The sequence below is a fragment of the Astatotilapia calliptera genome, chromosome 3, assembly GCF_964374335.1.
Source record: "Astatotilapia calliptera chromosome 3, fAstCal68.1, whole genome shotgun sequence".
NCBI lineage: Eukaryota > Metazoa > Chordata > Actinopteri > Cichliformes > Cichlidae > Astatotilapia > Astatotilapia calliptera.
The window spans coordinates 70,480,885-70,508,807 of NC_137424.1; the positions used below are offsets into that span (position 1 = coordinate 70,480,885).

Here is a 27,923-nt window from a genome sequence, read left to right on the forward strand (position 1 = left end):
TTTTTTTTTTTTTTTTTTTTTTTTTAATAAATAGGACAGGGGGAATGAATGAGAGAAAGAGGGGGAGAGAAAGAAAGAAAACCAAAGGGGAGAAGAGACTGTGAGAAGGGGGGGGAAGAGAGAGAAAAAAAAAAAAAGAACTCCTGGGTCACCTGTATGGAGGAAAAAAAAAAACAAACAAAAAAAAAACAAACAGAGGAGACAGCAAACAACAAAGAGCAACATAATAATAGAGAAAACAAAGCACCATCACAATAAACTAGCTAGTCATAGATATCAATATTTACTAAATAATAAACGATATTGTGCAGCACGCAAGATAGACAGCGCAGTGTGCTTTGAGGCAGCAGCCAAGAAAGCTTTAGTCCGCGTCTGTGAATACCCATGTGTGCATACCTGTGTGGATCAGCATGCTTGCATTCCAAAGGTTTCTCCATGTAATGATCTGCTAGGGAGTGTGGGGGGGCCACAGCCCCGTCCTCCAGGGTGTGAAGCGGGTATGGAGGAGATCAAAACTCCAGACATCCAGAGGCCCCCAGAACACAAGAGACCATGGAAGACCAACAGAGGGGCAGCCGCGCCACTGTTCCAGTAAGAGCTGAGGAGAGTCCCAGATGAGGGCTCGCCCAGCAGCCGGGGAGCAGAAGTCAGGGGGAGTTGCAGTGACGCGCCCGTGAGCTCCGCCGGCCCCCAGCTGCGCCTGAGTGACCGAGCGCCAGGCCGAGAGGCCGGGGGCACCCCACCTCCAAAGGGGCCCGAGCGAGCCCCAGGCCCCAGGCCCCGACAAGCGGCCGCCAAGGAGTGAGCCGGTGTGTACCCGGACGCCCACCCCCAGACACAAAGAACCACCAACACACCGACACCTGAGGGAGTCCGCCACCGGCAGGGGAAGTGGTGGTGGGTGGAGATAGGCCTCCAAACCTTGGAGGGCCTGAGGTGTCCCCAGAGAGGTGGCGTCTGATACCCAACCTGACATATAGACACAGACATACAGGCACACACAGACACAAACATCCATTCCCACCCTCATGCTCTCATATGCACTCACTCCATACTCAACCAACGTGGAGACAGACATAAAGAGACGCTGTACACACAATCACACTCCCCAAGCGTACTCTACAAACCGGGTCTAGGTACCCTTGCCCCTGGAGGGGGGAATTGCACCCAGACCCAGGTGGTGTTACCCTTTTCCCTGCGGTGGGGAGAGGCAGACCACCCCGACTCCGCAGCAGCAGGGAGGCCCCACACCCCAGACCGCAGTCGGACGGCCAACTCCTCCTACTAGCCCTCCCGCTCCAGCAGGCCGCAGAGAATGGGGGTGGGAGAAGACTCCAAACCTCCCTCCACCCGCTCATTGTAGTGTTGATTTTGTAATCGTATCACCAGACCTAAGGTCATATGTTTTGGACACTCAGGTAAAGAGAGGGGATGACTTGTCAACTGGTCACCAGCTGGTGGTGAGTTGGATCAGGTGGCGGGGGAGAACGCTGTACAGACCTGGCGCACCTAAACGTACAGTGAGGGTGTGCTTGGAACGTAGCAGGGGCCCCGGTCCATGAGATCTTCAACTCACACCTCCAGCAGAGCTTCAACAGTATTCTGAGACTGGGGACATTGAGTCCAAATGGACCATTTACAGCACCTCCATTGCCGAAGCAACTGCACTGAGATGCGGGTGCAAGATAGTTGGTGCCTGTCGTGGTCGTAATCCTCGAACCAAATGGTGGACACCAGAGGTGAGGGGAGCCACCAAGCTGAAGAAGGAGTTCTACCGGTCTTAGTTAGCCTGAGGGACTCTGGAGGCAGCTGATAGGTACCAACAGGCTAAGCGTAACGTGGCTCAGGTACAGGCTGAATCATAAACTTGGGTGTGGAAGGAGTTTAGAGAAGCCATGGAAAAAGACTTTCGGACTGCCTCAAAGAGATTCTGGCAAACAGTCAGGCAACTCAGGAGGGGAAAGCGGTGTTCTACCTGCACTGTGTATAGTTCGGGTGGAGCGCTGCTGACTTTGACAGAGAAAATTGTTGGGCAGCGGAAGGAATACTTCGCTACGAGACTTTCAGTCCTTCTACAACCGTTGCAAGAGCTTGGTCCGCATAGCCAGGAATAAGCCAGACTTGTTCCTGGTGGGTGATAGGATAGGCTCCGCCGGGGCTGCCCTTTGTCACTGATTCTGTTCATAATTTTTATGAACATGATTTCACTTTCACTTCACTAGTGTCAGAATCTCATCTCTGCTTTTCGCGAATGATGTGGTTCTGTTGGCTTCATCAGATGATGGCCTCCAGCTTGCTTTGGAAGGGTTCACAGCTGCGTGTGACGCGATGGCAACGAGAATCAGCACTTCCAAATCTGAGGCCATGGTCGTCAGCTGGGAAAGGGTGGGTGGAGTGCCCACTCTGGGTCAGGGATGAGTTCCTGTCGCAAGTGGAAAAATTTAAGTATCTCGGGGTCTTGTTCACAAGTGACGGGAGAAGGGAGCAGGAAATCAACAGATAGATTGGTGCGGCGGCCGCAGTGCAGCGGCCGCAGTGTGGCGGCCAAAGTGATGCAGAAGCAGTACCGGCCTGTTGTGGTGAAGAGAGAGCTTAGTGTGAAAGCAAAGCTCTCAGTTTTCCGGTCAATCTATGTCCCTACCCTCACCTATGGTCACGAGCTGTGGGTAGTGACCGACAGAACAAGATTGCGGTTTGGCTTCCTCCGAAGGGTGACTGGCCTCTCTCTTAGAGATAGAAGTTTGGCCATTTGGAAGGGGCTCACAGCAGAGTCGCTGCTCCTCCACATCGAAAGGAGCCAGTGTAGGTGGTTCGGGCATCTGACAAGGATGCCTTCTGGGTGAGGTGTTCCGGGCCAGTCCCATGGGAGGAGGCCCCGGGCCAGACCCAGGACACGCTTGAGAGATTATATCTCCACCCGGCGACCCGGCCCCAGGTAAGCGGAAGAAAATGGATCGATGGATGTTTATATTAGAAGTATTACAGCCTAATCTAGAAGCTTCTGAAAATCAAGATTTTCACAGACTGTTTCAACAACATCCTGGCAAAATCTTTTCATTAAGTCTTTAAGTCAATCTTTATGCACAGTTAAACATAAAATTGTCAGTACACATGTATAAACATCTCCCTCTAGTGGCCAAATATAAACCATGTGTGAGGATGGTCTTAATGTAAAATGTGAATCATAGTGTTCCAGTCAGTCATCAGTGTGTCTCTGCACAGCTGTAATTAAAATGTGTTCAGAGGGCCTCAGTGTCTGAATGGCTCCAGTTCAGCTCCATAACAGCAGCGTCCCTGGTTTGATTCCTGTGTTTCCTGTGCTTCCAACCAGCTCATATCTGCCTCTTGGCAGACATGAGCTGGTTATGGTTATGAGCTGGTTTTAAACTAAAGTCTAAAATACTTAGTTAAATTTAACATTATATAATTCACATATAAAACTATGAATTGTAATTTTAAATGGTTTAAAAGCATGTAGAATAGCATATGTAGGCAAGTATATTTCTCCTTTTTTATCAAGAAGCAAAGACAAAAAGGGGAAAAAAAGAAACAGGGCAGGGTTTGTTGGTTGAATCATCTGTCCCTACCAATGCCAAAACCAAATCTACGCCCTTGGTTATAATGCTTCTATATACTGAAAAAGTCTTTTTGGTGAAAGAGGTTACAGCAGAGCTACTGCTTTATAACAACAGTTAAATAGTTTAAGATCCACTAGTAAGACCATAAAACCAATGTAACCAATTAACTGTAGGTTTAGGTTACATTTTACCTACATGGTGAAGAAAAATTAAGTGGAATGAATAGGAGGGTATCACGAAATAACAGCAACCTTCGTGTTATTTTATCATCGGCAGTGTTAATTTAAGTACGTTTTTTTTAAGAAAAATAATTCTTCCATTGTTTATATTAGAAATATGACACCTTTACCACAGTCTGTTTCATCACATCAGGCTTTACCAGGAACTGCACATGTGTGAGGACAGTGTTATTGTAAAATGTGAATCATACTGTTCCAGTCAGTCATCAGCAATTTTCCCTCTAAGCGTGTATGTGCGTGTGAGCAATCGTGCACTGCTGACACGGACTCCCCACACAGAAAATCTGCGCAGCGCACAAAAACAAAATCCAGCCTGAATTGGAATTAAAGTAAACACATGTATTTATTTTATGTCGCTGATTTTCTGTGCATGGAGTGTCAGCAGTGCAATTGCTCACTCGCTCAGCTTAGAGGGAACAGTGGTCATCAGTCTGTCTCTGCACAGCTGTAATTAAAATGTGTTCAGAGGGCCTCAATGTCTGAATGGTTCCAGTTCAGCTCCATAACAGCAGCGTCCCTGGTTTGATTCCTGTGTTTCAGCTCATATCTGCCTCTCTCACTGAGGGGGACGTAACTACATGGAAATGGATTTGTTCATCGACCAAACTACAGATCACTGAGAGCAAAGGAAACTTGAGTTTGTTATGTGTGTGCATATATGACATAAAGGCAGGTTGGATACATATTCTGCTGTCTTTTTAAAACACTGCTTATTTTTTATATTGCACAGGTTTTTATGTCTGCCGGTCATTATGTTTAACACATCTTAGTTATGAGACAGGCAAACTGAAAGGCAGATTTTAAAAGCTGTCTACCGATATAAGGTGAAATAATGTTAGCATTTGTCCCTTTACATTAAAACAAAGGTGAGTCTCCTACCACTGTTGGGGTGTTATTTCTTGTGCCAATAAGAACAAACCACAGACTCAGAGGAAGAGGGCGGGCTTTACTTGGTGTCAGTGAGAGAAATGAAAAAAAGCTCAAATGAGTGAGAAGGACGATGAAGGAAACATCTGTGCTGTGTCTGCTCTGTAAGTAGAATCTCTGTGTTTGTTTGAATTCTTGTACTTTGACTGTCTGCTCTCCTGATAACTGATGATGGAGGAGAAGACATGAAAAACAAATCAGGCTGAATTCAAGTTCAAACACCACGAGGACCAACTGCAGGTCTGAACTGACTCTTTATCTTTGCTCAGGAGTCAAGGAAACACAGCAGGCAGTGAAAAGATCCAATCATTTTATTTTTCGTACACAATTTCCTTTTTTTAAATTTTTTTACATCTAAACCTCTTCCTGCGGGAAGGAAGTATGTAATCAGTTCTGTTAATTTCGTTTGTCTGTCTGTCTTTGTTAGCAAATTAGCATTCACGATTTTTCAACAAAATTTTTCAAAATAATATTTACAAATTATTTACAAATATTTACAAAAACATTTACAAAAACATGTAATGATAGATACCAATAACAGCTCAAGCTGATTTCATTTTAGTAAAAATTGCTCTCAAGGTCATATATATATATATATATATATATATATATATATATATATATATATATATATATATATATATATATATTAGGGGTGCAACGATACACAAAATTCACGGTTCGGTTCAGTTCGATACTTTGGTGTCACGGTTCGATATTTTTTCGATATAAAAAAAATGTTCATGCCTTTTTAATTTGTCATTTATTAAAATTATAAATATATATTTTAACTCAAAAGTACAGTTTTTAAATTTAACCCTAACCCTTGTGCGTGTTTTTTATTTTGACATTGAATGCGCACCTGCGGACCACTTATGTGCAGCCCTGGTTATATAGCTCGTCATATCGCAGCCACAGAAATTCTTTTGTCCATGAAACCATAAAGCTGCACTTTCTTTTTGCCTTATAGTCTGATTTGTCATAACTTCTCCGTTTTGTGGTAAGCTTTTCTTTGGCTGTCACTTCTTCACCCTGACCTGTCTTATTTGGCTCAGCAGAACTAAAATAATATAAAATATATATCATATATCCTGCTGCTTTTACACAGGCACTCACATAACGCTCAGCGATTCTCTGCGCGATCAACCTCTCACATGTTTAAGCTTGCTGCGGGAGATTTCACTTGTCATGTTTGCATAGTAAGCTAACGATTAATAAGACGATGTCAGAGGAATTGGTGCACAAATTATCATCACTCACAGATCAGTGTTGTCGCTCTCTATACACAGTTCGCACGATTGCAAAGTGAAAGCAAAAAAACAAGCGCAAATTCAAACGCGATTTCAATATGTCACATATTGACAGTGGCTCACCGATGCCAATGACATAATTACCCAGCTACATTTCTGAAAGAATGAAAAAGCATTGACATATATTTTTCCTTCCTACAATAGCCCGAAGGGGAGGGCAGAGAGAGATTTTGGTACCCCGACTGGATTTTTCCAGTCGGGCTACCCAGGTAGCCTTGCATGGAATGGGAAGGAACAGACTAAACACAGTCGTTATCAGGGTGTTGTTGTTCAGCTCCAGCCTTGCAGCTGGCGCCAAAGGGGTGTCCGCATAAGTGTTGGCATTTTTTACTTTAGTGCGAACAGCTCATATGAATTTCAAAGCAGTTCTACAGTCTAACACTAGCTTCGCCATGCTTGTGTTCTGTGATGTTGTCATTTCTTGTGCTCAAGGAGCCGATTTCTGAGAACTCACGGCAGTGTGCCTCCCCGAGATTTCATCCAATTTGTACCCAGAGATGTTATTCCGGGCTAGCCCTTCAGAGATGTATCCAGTCTGCAGTCAGAGATCTTATTCTGAGTATTCACAGCAGCCGTAAGCCTCTCCAAGATCTTATCCGTGCTGACTCAATGAGCCCATTTTGAGAAAATCACGCCTCTCCCATCATTTCAATCCCAGCGGGCAGCCTTGTGGGGGTTTGAACAGCCAGTTCCACTTTCTTAATTCTTCGATAAGTCAGGGCCAAGCCAGCTCCGATCCGCCAGAACCCTGTTACCATGGTTCCGAATAGGTAGATATCTTCAGCACTCAGGCTCACCCAAGCCCAGACTTCTCGTTGAGAAAGGGGTGTCAATTGCATTTAGGGACCAGTTGATCCAATCCATAATTCCTCTTTTAGGTTTTAGAGAACAGACTGTGAGAGAATGTTCCAGGGAAAATACAAAAAAAAAAACAAAAAACAAGAGACTAGACAAGGACATAAGAGGCTAAGCAGGGAAGGTAAGGGAGAGGAGAAAAGTTATGAGTACAATACCCTACGATGTCACAAAGACACCAAAAAATTTCACAAACGCAATCTTAAAACTCTTTTTTTTTACAGATTATTTTACAGAAAATGTCTTATAACATCAACATTTTAGTTTAGCTCAATCTCTCAGAGGTGAGTTATTGACAATTTGCAGGCATCAGAACAGAAAATGAGCAGATACATGAGAGAGATGAGTTTGTGTGTTTGTCAGCTGTTTGTGTGGAGTTGTTCTTTATGTTCACCTGAAATCAACCTGAGTGTCATTTCTCTTTAGTTCTGATCTCAGTGCTGAGCTGCACAACAAACCAAGGTCAGTAACCTTCTTCTGTCACAGTTTAAACCTGAGAAATGCTCACTGATATGACCTGATTGGGTTCATGTTTCACAATGGATGATGAGATGAGATAAATCTTCCTGCAAAATACCATTTTAAAATGGTTTTGACAAAAATCTAACAGTGATCATCAGTTTTTCATTTTAACCCTCACAGCTCGTCTGACTGTGAGTCCCAGCAGCTCTCAGTTCTTTGAAGGAGACTTTGTGTCTCTGAGCTGTGAGGAGGACGACAGCTCTGCTGGATGGACTCTGAGGAGAAACACAAGCAGACGACAAAGGACTGGGTGTGGAGATGGGTGGGGAAAACCTGCTGGTTTGACCTGTAACATCACTGTTTTCCCATTGGACAGTGGAGTTTACTGGTGTGAGTCCAGAGAGGGTCCCATCAGTAACATGGTTAACCTGACAGTCACTGGTAAGCTGAGTGTGTGGAGTTAGTGTTGATGAAGCTGTGTGTAAATGGATGAAATGCTGTAGTTTGTCTCTGTGTTGAGGTGGATCAGTGATCCTGCAGAGTCCTGTCCTCCCTGTGATGGAGGGAGATGACGTCACTCTGCTCTGTAAAACAAAGACCACTCCCTCCAACCTCCCAGCTGCTTTCTATAAAGATGGCTCCCTCATCAGCAGTGGGTCTTCAGTTAACATGACCATCCAGCATGTTTCCAGGTCTGATGAAGGCCTCTACAAGTGTGACATCAGCGGTCATGGAGAGTCTCCATCCAGCTGGATCACTGTCACAGGTGACACACTCACCTGTCTGTGTTTCTGCAGCTTTCAACATTCACAATGTGACGACAACTTAATGACTGTGTTTGCTTTATTTTAGGGGAACACACCACCTCTCCTACTGTTCTCTCTGTGTTGTCATCTGTTCGATCAGTCTGTGTTCTGGTTCTACTGGTGTTACTGGTTCTGCTGGTGAGACGATATGTTCACAAGAAACCCGAAGGTGAGATATTAAATATGTGCTTTAACGGAAGCATTTATTATCACTACATGTCTTAAATACACAATGGTTAGAATATATAAATATGGGAAATTTTTTTCACATTAAATTTTTATCTAAAAATTTAAATTTAATCTAAACGATTAAAACAAAGATTCAGAGAATAATGTCACAGACAACATCATGTAGAGCAACAACACATCAAATAGTGAAAAACAGCCGATTTAAAACAGTACCCGTAATACTGTAAGACGCTAGCTGTTTTACCATTAGTGTAGATGTTGGGTATCCAAAAGTCCACATTTCCCACATGCTCTTTATGTTACACCTTCCACTCGAGTTACTTATGTTGTAGCATTGAACACAGGCCCTCTTCTCATCCCTTGTCCTGTGCCTTCCTATTACAGTAGCCAACCTCTCATCAATGTGTCCTGGTTTCTCAACACCTGACGCAGATCTTGGTAATGCGGGTGACGCCCAAGCTGGTATGGCTTCTGTTATCTGTCTCTTGTTCATACCTCAGGTAGGTTCGGTTAGCATGGGGGGAACTATCATAGGGAACCTTACTGGAAACAGACACCCTGGTTGGGAGTCTGAAACTTCAAAGGCGACTTGTGTTAACAGTACACTATCCAGCTGCATATATACATATATACACAAATGTGTTTTAGGAAGAATAAAATATCTCAGACCTATTTAGTTCAACTGTTGCAGATCTACAGGTTTTGTGACTTTTGGCGGAGCCATAATTGAGCATTAAATCTCTCAGCAGAGTTGACTATTATTTAGTTCGTATCAGGTAGACTTCACTATCACCACGATGTCTAAAGAAACAGACTCTTCACTGTTAATCATTCATTGATACAATGAAGTATTTTTACTTCTTTCTGTATGAGAAACCACAGAAATGACTTCCTTTTGTTGACACCAGTTAACTGTAGACTGAGAGTGATGAGAGCTGTCACCACAGTGTGTCCTGGTTTGGCTAACAGAAGTGTTCATGTTGTTAGAACAAGTTTGCTTTGTGCTCTGTGGTGAAGCGTCTCAGTCTGCATTAAAAGAAAATGGCAGCTTTGTGGTCGTCTGACTTCTATTCTCACTACTTTCTGGCAACATGTTTTTCAGCAGAGGTGGTAAGAAAGGGGGAAAAACAACTGTGAAAACCCACATCTGTGTATAAAAGCTATCATTCTGCCTAACCCGAAATAAAACCGTACTGCCGCAGCTATAGTGTAATAATAACACAATACTGTCATCATTGTACATGCAATCATTTCTGTTTGTTTCATTGTGCAGAGAGTGATTCAACTGTAATCTACTCAACAGTGAGAACACAACCCATCAATTACGAACAAGTAACGATCACAACACACAGGACCAGAGGTACAGCTACTCCTTTTTTTTAACTTTGGATGCAGCCAAGTGAGCTACTTGTGTCTGATTTCAGTCTTTATGTTAATGTAAGCTAATCTTGACCCAAGTTCACGATATCAAACTGCCCATCTCCCCGAAAGGAAACAGTTTTCTAGTTTTTTAAAACAATTGAGTTGGTTGGTTTACAAGTCTGAAGAGACACCACTCAATCAGCCAGTGAACAGAGCAAAGAGAAAGAGAGACAGAAAAGGTGTAACTATATGGCTTTTGTCATTTAATGTCATTTAATGCTGTTTATAAGCTAAGTGCTACAGATCTGTGGGATTCAGGTTTGACCTTTGTGAATTGCTTCAACCTTTTATAAAGCAGTCGTAAATGAGCTGGTTCCCGGTAACGTCTGAAGTGGGACTGTGTGATGTAGACAGGTGGTGATTGGAGGTCTTGATTTAACTGCAAAGCTTGTAACAATGTTTCCTGTTTGTACTGTTTCTGTTTGTGTTCAGACTTTAAACCAGAGCCAGACGTCATCTACTCTTTACTACCAGTCCAGCAGAAGTAGTCCACCAGTCCAACCACTGATATCTAGCTGCTGGTCTCTAACTGGTCCTCATAGTACCTCAAACAAGAGGACATCCACATGTTACCTATATCTTCTTTTTCCAATTATTTTGCCATTTCAAATTGGATGTATTCTGAGCAGACTTTTAAACGTGGACTTAAAATCACCAATAATAATATAATGGTTTCTGTTTCTCTCATAGTAGTGATCTGTTTTCTATGTTAGATTAATAAAACTTTTTTCTAATTTATTTTCTTTGTGTGGTTCTGTGGGTTTTACTGAGATCTCATATGGAAAATTGGACTTATCCCAGTTTAGTTGTGGCTAACAAATACACGGGTCATTTCACTGGATAAAATTAAGAATAAGCATTAAACTGGAACAGCAGCAAGATTCAGTGAATGCAACCAGTAAAGAAGGGGTTAGTACTGAGAGTGTGTGAATAAGTTTGAGGTCTCTATTTCCTCAGTCACAAAGAAAATAGGTGTATTTTTTATTTTAATTTTAGGCAGATGAGAGAAACAAAACTGTAGCATCTTCATAGATATGAATCCTTACATTTCCCTATTGTATTTATATATTGATTGCAATTAATATAAACTAAAGTAATTTTTACATGTTAGGTAGGACTTCAGAAAATTATGAAGGTTTTTCAGCTGTACTGGAACAAAAACAAAACAAAACAAACAAAAAAACAAAAAACATGTAGACCCAGCTGACTCAGACAGCTGAGTGTTTACTGATAAGTAACAAACTTATGAATATGTGACCCAGAGTGGATTTCCTGAACCAGCACAGAGTCAGCACCTCAGACAAGTTTGAAACAGACATGATTCCCATTTTGAAATGTGCTGCAACCTTTTGGTGAAACAGGTTACAGCAGAGCTGCTTTATAACAGCAGTTAAACATTTTAAGATGCACTATTTAGACCATAAAACCAATGTAGCCAATGTGTAGGTTTAGGTTACATTTTACCTACATGCTGAAGAAAAATCAAATGGAATGACTAGTAGGGTATCATGAAATAAAAGCAAGATATGTGTTATTTTATCATCATTAGTGTTAGTTTAATTACGTTTTTTTTTTAGAAAAACAATTCTTCCATTGTTTATATATCAGAAGTATTACACTGTCTCCACCGTCTGTTTCACCAAGTCAATCTTTATGCATAGTTAAACATAAAACTGTCAATGTATCAGGAACTACACATGTACAAATATTTCCCTCTACTGGCCATAACCATGTGGAAGGATGAGTCACAGTCTGGCTTAGGCAGTATGAAGTGAGATAGAGGTCCCAAATAGCCACGCAAAACAAAACTTTACTATTAACCCTTTAAAACCGGTCGGAGCGGGCACGCTCCATTTTGCGTAACTATTTTTAAATCTCCATAGAACTGCAACCACGTAAGGAGTTATACTTACATCTTATGCCATCAGCTTGTCCTAGGTCATGGTTTCCTTCCACATAAAGCTTTAGAAAAACTGCATAAAAAACACTTGCAGCAACAAAAACATAATATTCCAGAAAAACACTTTGTCAATCCGATCAGCTGTTCGCAAAACTTCCTAGGTTTGAATAGACATTAGCCCAAACTATCATATGTCGGCCATTGCCTGCCTAAAGCTGGAAGTGACATAATTTTCGCGAAAAATTTTGTATTTTACCTTCAGGGCCTTATAAGCCTACACTGGTGTTTTTAAAAGTCATATTTGACTTTATGCTTTTCTGTATAGTTTCTGGGATGCTTTGAAGTCAAATTGTACTGCTGGAAATAGTTTATTTTGATTCATGAGGTTTCTATGGACTTCATACATACATATTATTACAATTTGGGCTATAATGGTTGTATTGATGTATAGCAACTTGAAATGCTCCCAAAATTGGCACTACAGCATGTAAAAATATAAAGATAAGCTCTGGCTTACTTGGTTCTATAGTAGGTCTTGAAGGGTTTAGCCTATACTAAAAAGGACAATCTTGACAAGACACAAATGAACAACTACAGGCCGATCTCAAATCTCCCATTTTTAAGTAAGATCATTGAAAAAGCAGTTTCTCAACAGCTCAATTACTTCTTGAAACAGAATAACTGCTATGATGCCTTCCTGTCAGGTTTTAGACAGAACCACAGCACTGAAACCGCTCTGACCAAAGTGTTTAATGACATATGTCTGAATACAAACAGTGGAAAAATGTCAGTCTTAATTTTACTGGATCTCAGTACAGCGTTTGATACAGTTGACCACAACATATTACTCAAACGACTGGAGAACTGGGCAGGTCTTTCAGGAACTGTACTAAACTGGTTCAAAACATACTTAGAAAACAGGAAATACTTTGTATCAATCCGGTTGTTCAGTGATGACGCGGCGAATCCTACTTCCGGGCCTAAAGTAGTCTGCGTTTAATATGGCTTTTGTGTTGTTAACATGTTTAATGTTATGTATTTTCTTCTATTTGATCTCAAAAAGCTCCTAAAACAGTCAGTGATCACTGTTGACCTCCCTCGGCTTTTATTACCGCTAATCATTTATTTAAGCTCAGTTTTTAAAACCTTAGGATGTAACTACAGCCCAGCCCATGCAGCAGTATATGAATGACTAACCTCGTATTATGGATGGATTATCTCAGTTGTTCTCAGTTGCTCAAATAATTTCCCCCAGGGATCAATAAAGTATTCTGATTCTCCTGGCTGAAGTTTGGTCCTTTTACAGCATCCTGCCATGCGATTACATTTGTTCCTGACCACCGAGAACACTCACGTTAACTTTTATTGAGTGGAAAAAAAGTTAGCTTGTTTATATTATGCTAACATAGCTGTGTCGCTAGCGGTCACGTAGCACATCATTATATACCAGCTAGCCAAACTTCAGTAACCCTACAAACGTCACTGCTTTTTAGTTTTCTGTCTTTATTTATGTTGGAAGTGATAACAGAGCTGTATGTTTTAATTTGTTTCCAAAACCCCGCAGTCAGGACATGCTATATTGTATTTAGATAGAAGCTAGCGAGCTAACTCCCTGCTAACTTCTAACTCCGTTAAATGTCATAAATTCCGTTTTCATGGATGCCTGGATGTTAAACTCAATTGTTACAGCTGGTAGAGCAGAACGCTGATCATTTTATTAAAGATGAAAGACTTTAGACAGTTTTTCAACTCTCAGTAATGCCATAGTGATCGTTTGATATATGGACCTGCAGTGGAGTTTAGGTCCAGACACGGCTAGTGACGTCAGACTGAACAACCGGATAGGTAACTTCACATCTGAGCAGACAAGTATCACATGTGGAGTTCCCCAAGGTTCCATCTTGGGACCCCTTCTGTTTAACATTTACATACTCCCACTGGCACAGATTATAAAGAACAACAAAATAAACTATCATAGCTATGCAGATGACACACAAATATATATCACAATGTCACCAGGAGACCGAGGCCCTGTACAGGCTCTTGGTAAATGCATTGAGGAAATTAATGACTGGTTGTGCCACAATTTTCTCCAGCTAAACAAAAACAAAACTGAAGTAATAGTCTTTGGTGCCAAAGAAAAACGATTACAGGTCACCAGAGAACTTCAATCTATACACCTAAAAACCACAAACCAGGCGAGAAATTTGGGTGTAGTGATGGATGCAGACCTAAACTTAGAAAAACACATTAAGACAATAACAAAATCAGCTTACTATCACCTCAAGAATATATCAAGGATAAAATATCTGATGTCTTAACGGGACCTGGAAAAACAAGTCCAGTCCAGCTCTGAGGTCTTTACACTGGCTGCCTGTCAGTCAGAGGATAGACTTTAAAGTTCTGATGCTGGTCTATAAAGCTCTGAATGGTTCAGGACCAAAATACATCAGTGACCTCCTGACTCAGTATGAACCTTCCAGATCCCTCAGGTCATCTAGATCTGGTTTTCTATCAGTTCCCAGAGTCAGAACCAGACACAGAGAAGCTGTATTCAGCTTTTATGCTCCATATATCTGGAACAAACTCCCAGAAAGCTTCAGATCAGCTGAAACACTCAGTTTATTTAAATCCAGGTTGAAGACCCACCTATTCTCAGCTGCATTTGAATAAAACACCAAATACACACTTTTAAGCTTAAATTACAAAACTTACATTTAACTACTGATTTTATCTACTGTTCTGATTTTATCTACTGTTTTTTTAATAAATTTTAAGTCATGCTTTTTATTTTTTTAAATGTCTCTGTAAAGCACTTTGAATCACCTTCTTGTTGAATTGTGCTATATAAATACATTTTCCTTGCCTTTCCTTGCCTACTATCCTTGGAAAGGTAAAATGATTGGCTAGAATCCAAAGTGTATGACATCTTAGGGACAAAATGCACCATAATGTGCGCTGCTTTTCGGTCTGGTTATACCCTTTATATCAGAACCACAATGCCATAATGGCACCGGATACCAGTTCACATCCTTAGTGCTGATGCAGCAGATCAGGAGGGTGACCATGTGAAAAGAGGCAGTGACAATGGAATGACTGGTCACACTTGGACTGCTTGGTTAGCGGCTGGCGGCTATATGGGTGGGTACGAAGACCATCAGTTGGCTTGGCTGGCAGTGTTAATGTGACCTCTCGGGTAGTTCGGTGGGTTTCTGTGGACGGGCTGTCTTGACAGGCCCCAGATGCAGTCATGCCAGACGTGGACATGGTTTGGCTGCAGGACCATACAAGGCAGGACCAGATGGCTGCATGGCAGCCGCAGACAAAAGCATGGAAGCTGCTGGTGGTGGCTGAACGGACTCCCCAGAGCTATCAGCGGACATGGGGAGGTGCTGGACATGCTCTCCAGAACCCCCAGCTGACGAGACATGAAGGTTGTGTTTGTCTTTTTTTACTTTATTTCCTTAAAACATCTTATAGCCTATAAAGTCTGTGTGGTCTCAGACTTCCTTGTCACATCCTTAGAGCTGGGTAGTGACATTCTGTACATATAACAGGTCTAAAATAAAAACTTTTGTTCAAAGGAAAAATAGACAGGCATTTTGAAAGTTTTTTACAGAAACAAAGTTAAATAATGTTTCTCTACACGTGTTTCTTTACATTACAAAAAAAAGTGGGTCCCTCACCCCTGTGGTGTATTCATTGTGTCTTGTACCAATAACAAGAAACCACAGACTCAGAGGAAGAGGGCGGGCTTTACTTGGTGTCAGTGAGAGAAATGAAAAAAAGCTCAAATGAGTGAGAAGGACGATGAAGGAAACATCTGTGCTGTGTCTGCTCTGTAAGTATAATCTCTGTGTTTGTTTGAATTCTTGTACTTTGACTGTCTGCTCTCCTGATAACTGATGATGGAGGAGAAGACATGAAAAACAAATCAGGCTGAATTCAAGTTCAAAACACCACGAGGACCAACTGCAGGTCTGAACTGACTATCTTTTTAATCACTGATTTCCAGAAATCATCGATTACAAGCATAGCGATTCCCTGACTTACTCTTCTTAACGAGTCCAACAAAATCCATTCCGAGGCGCTCAAATGGGGTACCAATAATAGGCAGTGTTTGGAGTGGAGCTTTGGAAGGGACTTTGGAGGATGTCATTTGGCACTGAGGACAGCTCTTACAGAAGTAGGCTACATCTCTGTGGAGGCCAGGCCAGAAAAAAATGTTGTTTATTAATACGAGCTGTGGTTTTGTGCTTACCAAGGTGGCCAGCACAGGGAATAGACTGTCCCAAATTAAGCACTGTTTCTCTAACTACTTGGGGGACCACTAGCCTCAGAAGTGAGCCCACCTGATGGTAAAGTATGCCATTTTGCAAGACACAGTCACTTTTGTTAATGCCTGCCTCCTCTACTTTGTCTTTGTCTATCGCTCGCTGAAAACAGAAAGCTAAACTAGGATCAAATTTTTTGCAACTCTATTATATTGACAGGAATTTGCACACCACAAATGGGGATGGTATCACTGACACGGACAATATTGGGGGGCACAAAATCTCTGTGTATCAACGTACAAGAACTACCCGAATCAAGTAAAGCTCTTGAAGTTGTTCCATTAGCTTCATTTTTTATCATTTTAACAGTCTGGTCACACTGGAGCCCATGTTCAGCATGTGGATGTGGCATGAAACACATTTGAACCATCTTAGCTGAGGCTTTTGGGCACATTGGCTTTGTGTGGCCCTCTAACCCACAGAGGTAACAAAATATCTTTTTTGAATTTTTTAATGGTCTGCCAGCAAACTGGAAGGAGTTTTATCTGCTGACAATGGCCTTTGATGATACATCTGGGCTGATTTGGGGCCTTCCTTTGGCATTGTATTTGCATTACAGGTCCAAGGTTGCCCTTTCCTCCTGGCAGCTACAAATACTTCTGCCAGCTCAGCTGCCTTCGCTGCAGAAGACGGATTGTGCTCTCGAATCCAAACCTGTAGCTCAGGGGACAACATTCTCAAATATTGTTCAAGGATGATTATTTCACCAATTTCTTGATTCGTTTTACCTTTTGGCTTAATCCATTTCCCGTACAGATCTTTAAGTCGAGCACACAACTCCTTAGGGTTCTCGTCAAGCCTGACTGCCAGTGAACGGAATCACAGCCTGTAGGTCTCAGGGTTAACATCATTCTTGGACAAAATTGCAGCTTTAACTTTGTCATAGCTGAGAGAGTCATCAATATCCATATGAACGTATGCCCCTCTTGCCTTGCGTTAGCAGTGGTATTAATCGAAAAACCCAGTCTGTTTTTTCCCAATGATATGCTAAGACAATGCGTTCAAATGTAGTCAAAAAATGCTCAATATCATCACTATCAGTCAACTTTTCCAGTCTGGGTTCATGCAATGAAAACTGACCTGATAATGACTGACTGGATTCAGCTTGAGCTTGAGGTGAACTAGAAATGTGAGGTAGCTCCCTTGACTCTGGTGACTCTGTGGTAGGTAATGGTAGCTCTGGTACTGGTGATGTCCGGGACTGCACCTCTAACTGTAAAAGCTGAAACTGATGTTTCAATGCTTTGAATGTTTGTTCTTATCGTGCAGTTACCTCTTCTTGCCTTGCTTCCCAAGCTTCCTGTTGACCCATATGAGCTTGCAATATTGACATCAGATCTGACAGAGATGGATCCCTTTCTTCAACCTCAGTGCTCTCCACCATTTCAGAGACTCCAATTTCCTCCTCAGCATCAGCTTCCTTCTGAACAGTTACTCCTTTCTTCTTTTCCACCTTTCCTCCCTGATGCATTTTCCTTTTTTCTGGGGGTGAAAAAACCTCAAAGAAATAAAAAAACAAAACAAAACAAAAATGTGTCCTCAACTGGTAGGTCCCAGAAACCTGCCACCAGTTGTGAGGGACCAAGCAGCCAAAGCATAGAGGACACAGGCAAAAAGTATCTTCACAAAGGGTTTTCTTTATTGTAACCCTCAAAAAGTGCAAAATTACCAAAATTCAAAAACATACTTAGCAGGCCAATAAAAGAGGTCAACTAAATATGACTCTACGGAAAGTAATTTCCAGAAACTTAAACAAAACAAAGTGACCTGATTACAAAGACAAACGAGGGTAGCTTTTATAATGATTTGGCCAAACCATTTACACACAATAGGGGGAAAAACAAAAAAAACACAAAACACAATATTAACTAAGCACAGAATAACCTAACTAAACCATTTATCAGCTGGTGATAAATGTTTTCTACTGGCCACTCAAATACTTTTATTCTCCCTCATGGTTAAGTCTTTAAGATGATGGATGTGGATGGACCTTCCACCATTTAAACACTTTTTTTTAATTCAAACTTGGCATCAAATAGAAAATGAGCAGATATGTAAGAGAGACGAGTTTGTGTGTTTGTCAGCTGTTTGTGTGGAGTTGTTCTTTATGTTCACCTCAAATCAGCCTGAGTGTCATTTCTCTTTAGCTCTGATCTCACTGCTGAGCTGCACAACAAACCAAGGTCAGTAACCTTCTTCTGTCACAGTTTAAACCTGAGAAATGCTCACTGATATGACCTGATTGGGTTCATGTCTGAGAATGGATCCCACATATAAAACTGGTGAAATGAAGTATTAAAAAATGTTCCTTGAACATTTCTTACAGCATGTAACATGATCAGATCATCAGTTTTTCATTTTAACCCTCACAGCTCGTCTGACTGTGAGTCCCAGCAGCTCTCAGTTCTTTAAAGGAGACTTTGTGTCTCTGAGCTGTGAGGAGGATGACAGCTCTGCTGGAGGGACTCTGAGGAGAAACACAAGCAGACGACAAAGGACTCAGTGTGGAGATGGGTGGGGAACATCTGCTAAGTCTTCCTGTAACATCAGTATAACAGCACCACATGACAGTGGAGTTTACTGGTGTGAGTCCAGAGAGGGTCCCATCAGTAACATGGTTAACCTGACAGTCACTGGTAAGCTGAGTGTGTGGAGTTAGTGTTGATGAAGCTGTGTGTAAATGGATGAAATGCTGTAGTTTGTCTCTGTGTTGAGGTGGATCAGTGATCCTGCAGAGTCCTGTCCTCCCTGTGATGGAGGGAGATGACGTCACTCTGCTCTGTAAAACAAAGACCACTCCCTCCAACCTCCCAGCTGCTTTCTATAAAGATGGCTCCCTCATCAGGAAGCAGCCTACAGGTCACATGACCATCCAGCATGTTTCCAGGTCTGATGAAGGCCTCTACAAGTGTGACATCAGCGGTCATGGAGAGTCTCCATCCAGCTGGATCACTGTCACAGGTGACACACTCACCTGTCTGTGTTTCTGCAGCTTTCAACATTCACAATGTGACGACAACTTAATGACTGTGTTTGCTTTATTTTAGACAAACACACCACCACACCTCCACCTACATCCACACCTCCACCTACATCCACCTCTCCTCCTGGTTCCACCTCCATCACTCTTCCACCATCACTCTCTCCTCCTGTTCTCTCTGTGATTAAGGTATGTTAAAACCTGCAGAAACACAGACAGGTGACACACTCACCTGTCTGTGTTTCTGCAGGTTTTAACATTCACAATGTGACGACAACTTAATGACTGTGTTTGCTTTATTTTAGGGGAACACACCACCACACCTCCACCTGGATACACCTCCATCATTCTTCCTCCATCACTCTCTCCTCCGCCTCCTCCTCTCTCTGTGTTTTCATTTGTTGTATCAGTGTGTGTTGTGGTTCTACTGGTGTTACTGGTTCTGCTGGTGAGACGATGTGTTCACAGGAAACCTGAAGGTGAGACTCAGACTTCCTGATCTTTCATGTCTGAGTTTGTTTAGTAGAATAAAGTTCACATTCATGATGACCACAGTAACGACTTGATTAAATGTTCAGTTCAGTTCAGTTCAGTTCATTTTTATTTCAAACATTTCAAACATGTGCCTTCACAATCATTACAAAATATCATTCCATTATTTGTTTGAAAAGGAGTAAATGTAATCTCTGTTTAGATATTTAATTTGAAATATTTTTCATTTTGGAAAATTTCAGCAGATCAACAAGCTGGAGAAGATGACATCATCACACGTGTCATGTACCATGCTGTCAAAATACAAAGTAGAGGTATCGCTGTGTTTCCTTCACTGGGTTTTTAGTGTTTTGTGTCTGTGTGTGTTTTGGGAGTAGATGTGTGGTATGTTTTATAATGTGAGGACATTCATAAATATTTAAGGCATACTTTGCTTGAAAGTTGTAGTAACAAACATGATGGTTGCAACGCTCTCAAAGAGCCAATCAGCAGCTTAAACACAAAGTATATGAACATCAGAAAGTTTCAGCTTCTTTTTTATCATAGTAAGGATGGATTCAATATACTTATGGTAACTTCCTGGATTACTTTGTGGGGAATAAATTTCTTTAGGAAAGTGATTATTAGAGGAACAGCAGCTTTTTTCACTTGTTCTTTTCACCTCTGCAAGTTTCTGCTCAGTCTGTTTATTGTTCTAATGAAGACTTATTAGAAAATCCTTACTAGAAGACCAGCTCACACATAAAGAGTAGAAGTATAACTTGTGTGGTTTACTTATTTATTTTCAATGACAAAGTCATCAAACCATTGAATCAAGTTTTATCAGATGGTGTCTGGTGATTCTGCATCTGCCCTTGTTGTTTCCCTTTCATTTAGGCAGAGTTTATATAATAACTTCGCATTTCTGCTCAGACCCAATATAAGACTGCTGCTGAGTGTTTGACTGGAGGTAGAATTAGATTTAGTCCATGAAGACTGTTTATGACTTTGGTGATATGATGAATTTTGAGGACATTATGAAGCAGTGAGGGATGATCAGAAGTGTAGAAATGCAAATTATTGTAACAGTAAAACTATTTTTGATCAAAAGCCTGAAGTCATAACAATTAAGTTCACACCTTTATTATAATCTGTGTCCTTTTATTAAACATTGGCTAATTTAGACGAATGTTACCATGTGTGTTTCATACTGTACTTACTGAGTGTTGTTCACTGTGAGCTGGACTGTGTGTTTGTGGTCTGTGGTTAACTGAAGCTAACAGCTCTGCAGTCGTCCAGCATCCTGTTTCTGATAGAAAGAAACACTTCAGCTGCAGGTGTTTCAACACAGAGCTGCTCATTCTAAACACAGAAAGGAACTTGGAGACATAACTTGGAAAAGTATTTCTCTAAACTCTGCACACAGACCATCAACTCATTGATGATAAAAATTCATTTCAATTCAATTTAATTTATATTGCACCAAATCACAACAACAGTTGCCTCAAGGCACTTAACAGTGGTCGTGTTGTGAGAACATGTTTACTTTGAGCTCTGTGGTGAAGAGAGTCAATGTGCTTTGAAAGAGATGGCAGCTTTGTGGTCGTCCACCTTGTTATTCTCAGAAACTCTCAGCAGTTCTTTGTGGTCAGTCTGTGTTTCTCAGCAGAGAAAAAGAAACTGTACAAAGGTGCTGATTTGTTTAAAGAGATGTCAGTTAAAGTTTTCATGATGCAAGATTAAAAACATTGTAATACAAATAATAATAAAATAAAGTTAGATGTAGTAGTTGTACCTAATGTGTTTTATTATGTATTCAGCTGCAGTCTATTCAGAAGTGAGAACTGAAGACATCACTTACCAGCCATCAGAACAAAGAAGGCCCAGGTAAAACTGCTCTTTACTTTAACTTTGGATAAAGGTCACTCTGCTTCCAGGCATCCTCCTAACCTAAGCTAACACAACCACAACACGATTCAAGTTCAGATCTCAGATTTGTGAAGGATATCACACTCACACTTCTCATTTCAAAAAAAGCAAACACATAATATATAAAAACAAAAAACCTGTTCCTATAAAAAGAGACATGGACAGAAAAACGTTAGATCAATGATAGAGGTGCTGTCCTTCTCTTGAAACAACAGTCAAGAGTTTGATGTTACATAACTTGTAAGATTTAAAGACATTTTGTAAATCTAATTGGATTGACTGACTGACTACAAACAAAAAAAGCCTCCTGATAGTCACACCTGTGGTATCCCTTTCAAAATCCTGTCACCTTGTCCTCCAGTTGTTGCATTTACAAGCAACAGCTGAAGAAAACTTGACCTCTGATCTTGACCTTGGAGGTTAATGATACTGAGATCTGAACTGATCCAAGAGTGTCAGTAGATGTGTCTATGGTATCAATTTGAAGCTCATATGCCACCCTGCTCAAATTATCACATTCACAAAATTAGGTGTCCACACTGTCCGCCCGCCAGGGTGACAACAATACCCCATCAGCCTGTTACATCTGAGAGGTAAAAACTATTTTGCACAGCAGGAAAAGCAGATTCTGACAGCAGCCTGGTCCTGTTTCTATATAAGCTAATAATGATTATCCCCCAGGGTTGCAGTTTTGTGATGGTTAGCAGTATTTCCTAACAGCAGAAAGGTAACAAGTTAAAATCCATGTGCTTTTATGTGTGGATGTGCATGTTCTCTTGCATAGTCCAAAGACATCCATGGGTTTATTTTAATTTGTGATTTCAAACCGAACGTAAGTGTGAATGTGAGAGTTTGTTTCATGTCTTTGGGTTCCAGTTTGACTTTTGGGAACTTCAAAAAGCTCTGTGATCTGAGCTGGTTCCCAGTAAAGTCTGAACTGGGACTGTGTGTGATGCAGAGAGGTGGAGATTGGAGGTCTTGGTTAAACTACAAAGCTTGTAATCATGTTTCCTGTTGTTTGAACTGTGTGTGTTTGTGTTCAGACTTTAAACCAGAGCCAGACGTCGTCTACTCTTCACTGAAGTAGTCCACCAGTCCAACCACTGATGTCCAGCTACTGTTCTCTAACTGGTCTCCCAGTACTTCAGACCAGAGGACATTATATCACCTTTTTTTTCTATTTATGGTCACTTAACTGTTTCTTTTTAAATATTTCATTTATGTTTGTTGCTCTTGGAGTAATATTTCTCCTCAGGATTAAGAAACTTTTGCTGTCACTCTATTTTTATGGTTTTGTTCTGTGTATTTCACCAGTGTATCACATGGAACATCACACTTCACTGATTATCAGTGCAGATAACAAAGAATATGCATTAAACCAGAACCACACTCAGTCATCATTCAGTGGTTGCACAGAAATGATTGAGTAGAGGATGTATGTGTTTGAGAATGACTTTGTTTCCTTTGTCACCCAGAAACCAAAAGCAGCCACTGACACGACAATGATTCCTTTTGTTAAATTTTAAAAGCAAAAATTAAATAAAACTCTCTGGTATCAGGTTTCTAATTGTGAGTTCTTGTTTTTTTTATGATTGCACATTCAAAATTCAGAGGAATATTGACTGTTAGTTAAATCAAATTAGGCAAATTGAACAGATGCAATTGGACTACATGGATATTTTTTCTGTTGTGATTCATCACAAACTTATAAGAATGGAAGGGAGTCAGTCTTATCAATGATAAGTGTTTATCTGCCTATTATTTATTTCCAATGTTCCTGTGAAGCATTCAGTGTTACGGAGCCCCGTAGGGGACATGGGAGAAAAAAAATTTAAGACGGACTTTTGCGAGATCTCGCAAAACAAACTCGGGATCTCGCAAAAGTTTTGCGAAATCTCGCAAAACAAACTCGGGATCTCGCAAAAGTTTTAGCCGCATTCTACGGACGCCGGCGCGAAGCCGACCGGGAGGTCGAGGCACGATTTGCCGGGAAAGCGGTGTTCCTCCCGGCTGTAGTAGGTCTTGAGCTAACGGGAAGAATGCGGCTAAAACTTTTGCGAGATCTCGCAAAAGTTTTGCGAGATCCCGAGTTTGTTTTGCGAGAACTCGCAAAATTTTTGCGAGATCCCGAGTTAGTTTTGCGAGATCTCGCAAAAGTCCGTCTTAATTTTTTTTCCCGTACAGTGTCACACTCAGTAGTTCAGATTAAAAGCAGAGCTTAAATGATAATGGCTGATAAACAACAAACTCACGAACATGTGACTCAGGATCTCAAAATCTGAACCAGCCCAGAGCTCCTCCTACTAATCTTGTCAGTGAAGCTTGAAATGGCCATAAGTCATTTAAAGTCTGCTGCCATCTACTGGTAACACTTTAAGTTACAGAAAAATAGCTGCTTTGCATGTGATAATCAGAGGGATAGGCGTGGCTACTGTGGTGTCATCATTTTGTTTTAATGTAAAATGACCAAGATTTACAAAACAGATCGTATTCTTTATGAGTCAAATAGAGTCAACAGAAAAGTTTTTCAAGGTCAAACTAAATAAAAGTTGTTTTTTTTTTAATTGACTTTTGTAAGACTCAAAGTTCTAAATTATAACTAACTATACTCTGTCATCTTGCTTGGAAGACAAATATAACTGGGTGTCATCCGAATAGCAATGGAAATGTATTTAGTTATATCTAATAATATAAAATAAGCCTGTCCTCCCATTAAGAAACTAAAGATGCTTTTTGTCCTGGTGTTATGTTTGAATGAACAAACAGAATTTCATTCAAACAATCTGTGTTGTCAAATAAAATGTGAAATACTTTGGTAACTTCATAATTTTCATAGATAACTATTTCAAATTACTTGTCAATTTTATAAGAAGCTATAGTTTCTCATTTTTCCTAGGCGATTCCTTCATTTGTGTCCTTAGTGAGATGACAGCTTTTTAACAACATCTTTAAAGATGTCAGGGTCCTTGGACTGGGCGACCCAGGACCCCTGGGCAGTCATGGACCTGTTATATTATGTATTTTTGGTGTTGCTCCCCCTTCTTTTCTATGCTTGTACATATGTGTGTGTGGGTGGCTGTGTGTCTGAGCACTCGTTTATAGGCGCCGTCAGGCCTGGGGGTGTGGCCCTGCTAGGGGACGGGCCACACCCGAAACCACACACCTGCTGCTGATCAGGCCTCATCGGGGGAGCTACTTAAGAGAGTCTTGGAGCTCCCACTGGTGTGGGATCATTGCTTGAGACTCTACGTTAGTCACCCAGTCTAGGTTTTGTTGTTAAGTGCATGCCTGCCATTGTTTAGTGTCCTGACAGCTGCCGCTATTGTTTCCTGCAGGAGGAGCGTGGAAGGCCTGAAGAGCAGCGAGCACCGGGAGTGCAGACACAGGAGCAGAGAGCACTAGGAGGACACGACACGGGAGTCTGGGGAAAACACGGGGATTTATTGTTGTTTTGTACCACACACTGTAAATAAACGCACTGTTCGCACACAGAGCACCGCGCCTGGGTCCTCCTTCCCTACACCCCCCACGGTCTGCCATACCAAACCGTGACAAAAGACATGAACAGAAACTCTACTAGCTCACCTGGAGGAACGCTCTGTTGATGATGTCATATATGAATGTGCCATCCTGGAAAATGTTTCCAGTCTTACTGGACTGCAAGTACCATCTTATTAATCCAGGGCTGATAAATACACAGAATAGGCAAAAAGTGAGTTTTGTTATTTTTATTTAGTGGTATTCTACATATAGTACTTTATAAAATATGCTTCACAACCCAAACACTTTTCTTCTACATGTAGGAGAGAGCATTCTAAATAACATTCACACTCCAATGAAGACACTGGGAGCAACTTGGGGTTCAGTATATTGGATCAGACAGGGATTAAACCAACAACCTTCAAATTAGTACATAACCTGTTCTTCCTCCTGAGTTACAGGCACTCCTACAAGAAAGCATCAAGTTATTTGGGGCTATCTTGATGCTGCAGCACTTTTAGATGTGTCAAAACAGATTAACTTGATTCACATTAGTTTGTGGTTCCAATTCAGCACATTAATATCTAATATCGATTTAGTCATTATCAATCTCTGGCATCCTTCCACAGCAATTCTTTTGCCCCGTCTTCTTTGCCTCACCCCCAACCAATCAAGGCAGCTGTCTACCCCTACGTGACCCTGGTTCTGTTGGAGGGTTCTTCCTGTTAAATGAGTTTTTCCTTACCACTGTCGCCAAGTGCTCACTCAAAGGAAGTTATTTGATTGTTGGGGTCTCAGTTATTTATATTCAGAAGTGAGTAAAATGCAGCCATTATATTTCAGACAGCACATGGTTAGCATGTTAATTATATTCATAACAAGCTATAGAAACATTAGTGCTGCTCTTGTTGATTCAATGTTATGCTCTAGTGGTCATATATAAACCATGTGTGAGGATGGTGTTAATGTAAAATGTGAATCATAGTGTTCCAGTCAGTCATCAGTGTGTCTCTGCACAGCTGTAATTAAAATGTGTTCAGAGGGCCTCAGTGTCTGAATGGTTCCAGTTCAGCTCCATAACAGCAGCGTCCCTGGTTTGATTCCTGTGTTTCAGCTCATACAGTGGGGCAAAAAAGTATTTAGTCAGCCACCGATTGTGCAAGTTCCCCCACTTAAAATGATGACAGAGGTCAGTAATTTGCACCAGAGGTACACTTCAACTGTGAGAGACAGAATGTGAAAAAAAAATCCATGAATTCACATGGTGGGATTTGTAAAGAATTTATTCGTAAATTAGGGTGGAAAATAAGTATTTGGTCACCTCAAACATGGAAAATCTCTGGCTCTCACAGACCTATAACGTCTTCTGTAAGAAGCTTTTCTGTCCCCCACTCGTTACCTGTATGAATGGCACCTGTTTGAACTCATCATCTGTATAAAAGACACCTGTCCACAGCCTCAAACAGTCAGACTCCAAACTCCGCCATGGCCAAGACCAAAGAGCTTTCGAAGGACACCAGGAAAAGTATTGTAGACCTGCACCAGACTGGGAAGAGTGAATCTACAATAGGCAAGCAGCTTGGTGTGAAAAAATCAACTGTGGGAGCAATCATCAGAAAATGGAACACATAGAAGACCACTGATAATCTCCCACGATCTGGGGCTCCACGCAAGATCTCATCCCGTGGGGTCAAAATTATCATAAGAACGGTGAGCAAAGATCCCAGAATCACACGGGGGGAGCTGGTGAATGACCTGCAGAGAGCTGGGACCAAAGTAACAAAGGTCACCATCAGTAACACACTACAACGGCAGGGAATCAAATCCCGCAGTGCCAGACGTGTTCCGCTGCTGAAGCCAGTGCATGTCCAGGCCCGTCTGAAGTTTGCCAGAGAGCACATGGATGATACAGCAGAGGATTGGGAGAATGTCATGTGGTCAGATGAAACCAAAGTAGAACTTTTTGGTATAAACTCAACTCGTCGTGTTTGAAAGACGAAGAATACTGAGTTGCATCCCAAGAACACCATACCTACTGTGAAGCATGGGGGTGGAAACATCATGCTATGGGGCTGTTTTTCTGCCAAGGGGACAGGACGACTGATCCGTGTTAAGGACAGAATGAATGGGGCCATGTATCGTGAGATTTTGAGCCAAAACCTCCTTCCATCAGTGAGAACTTTGAAGATGAAACGAGGCTGGGTCTTCCAACATGAAAATGATCCAAAACACACCCCCCGGGCAACAAAGGAGTGGCTCCGTAAGAAGCATTTGAAAGTCCTGGAGTGGCCTAGCCAGTCTCCAGACCTCAACCCCATAGAAAATCTGTGGCGGGAGTTGAAAGTCCGTGTTGCTCGGCGACAGCCCCAAAACATCACTGCTCTCGAGAAGATCTGCATGGAGGAATGGGCCAAAATACCAGCTACTGTGTGTGCAAACCTGGTAAAGACCTATAGTAAACGTTTGACCTCTGTTATTGCCAACAAAGGTTATGTTACAAAGTATTGAGTTGTATTTTTGTTATTGACCAAATACTTATTTTCCACCCTGATTTACGAATAAATTCTTTACAAATCCTACCATGTGAATTCATGGATTTTTTTTTCACATTCTGTCTCTCACAGTTGAAGTGTACCTCTGGTGCAAATTACTGACATCTGTCATCATTTTAGGTGGGGGAACTTGCACAATCGGTGGCTGACTAAATACTTTTTTGCCCCACTGTATCTTCCTCTCACTGAGGGGGACGTCCACTACATGGACATGGATTTGTTCAGCAACCAAACTACAGATCAATAAAATCAAACCGATTAAAGAACAAGGAACTGCTGTGTATTTATAGTTATACTTTTTGTCATGGCTGGAATGGCCAATGCGTCTGAGGATCGGACCCAAAAGCAGATACACGAGAGACAGGACGAAAGTTTAAGAAAAAGTGAGATATTTCTTTTAGCTGATAACTACCACAATAACAAAAGCACAGGCGAAGAAAGGTGAAAAACTAAATGATAACCTAAAATAAGAAAAAACTAATGAAAGAC

The 27,923-nt window shown here is 41.4% G+C and overlaps 2 protein-coding genes and 1 long non-coding RNA gene across 3 annotated transcripts in view; all 3 read left to right on the top strand.

Moving 5' to 3' along the window:
- LOC113011078 (uncharacterized) overlaps nucleotides 1–10,525 on the top strand; it is a 75,074-nt gene extending 64,549 nt beyond the window's left edge. Inside the window, exons 2-6 of the mRNA XM_080299063.1 lie at nucleotides 7,892–8,137; nucleotides 8,224–8,346; nucleotides 8,751–8,828; nucleotides 9,640–9,726; nucleotides 10,221–10,525. Of these exons, the coding sequence (XP_080155189.1) occupies nucleotides 7,892–8,137; nucleotides 8,224–8,346; nucleotides 8,751–8,828; nucleotides 9,640–9,726; nucleotides 10,221–10,276 (590 nt within the window). The 3' untranslated portion in view covers nucleotides 10,277–10,525. The remainder of the gene's footprint in view (nucleotides 1–7,891; nucleotides 8,138–8,223; nucleotides 8,347–8,750; nucleotides 8,829–9,639; nucleotides 9,727–10,220) is intronic.
- LOC145425734 (coxsackievirus and adenovirus receptor-like) overlaps nucleotides 1–27,923 on the top strand; it is a 312,252-nt gene that overhangs the window by 125,931 nt on the left and 158,398 nt on the right. The gene's annotated exons all lie outside the window — the stretch shown is intronic.
- Nucleotides 19,308–21,500, top strand: LOC113011121 (uncharacterized). The gene is made up of 3 exons (XR_013906496.1): nucleotides 19,308–19,481; nucleotides 19,737–19,808; nucleotides 21,294–21,500. It is a non-coding gene; the product is annotated as an uncharacterized LOC113011121 (long non-coding RNA).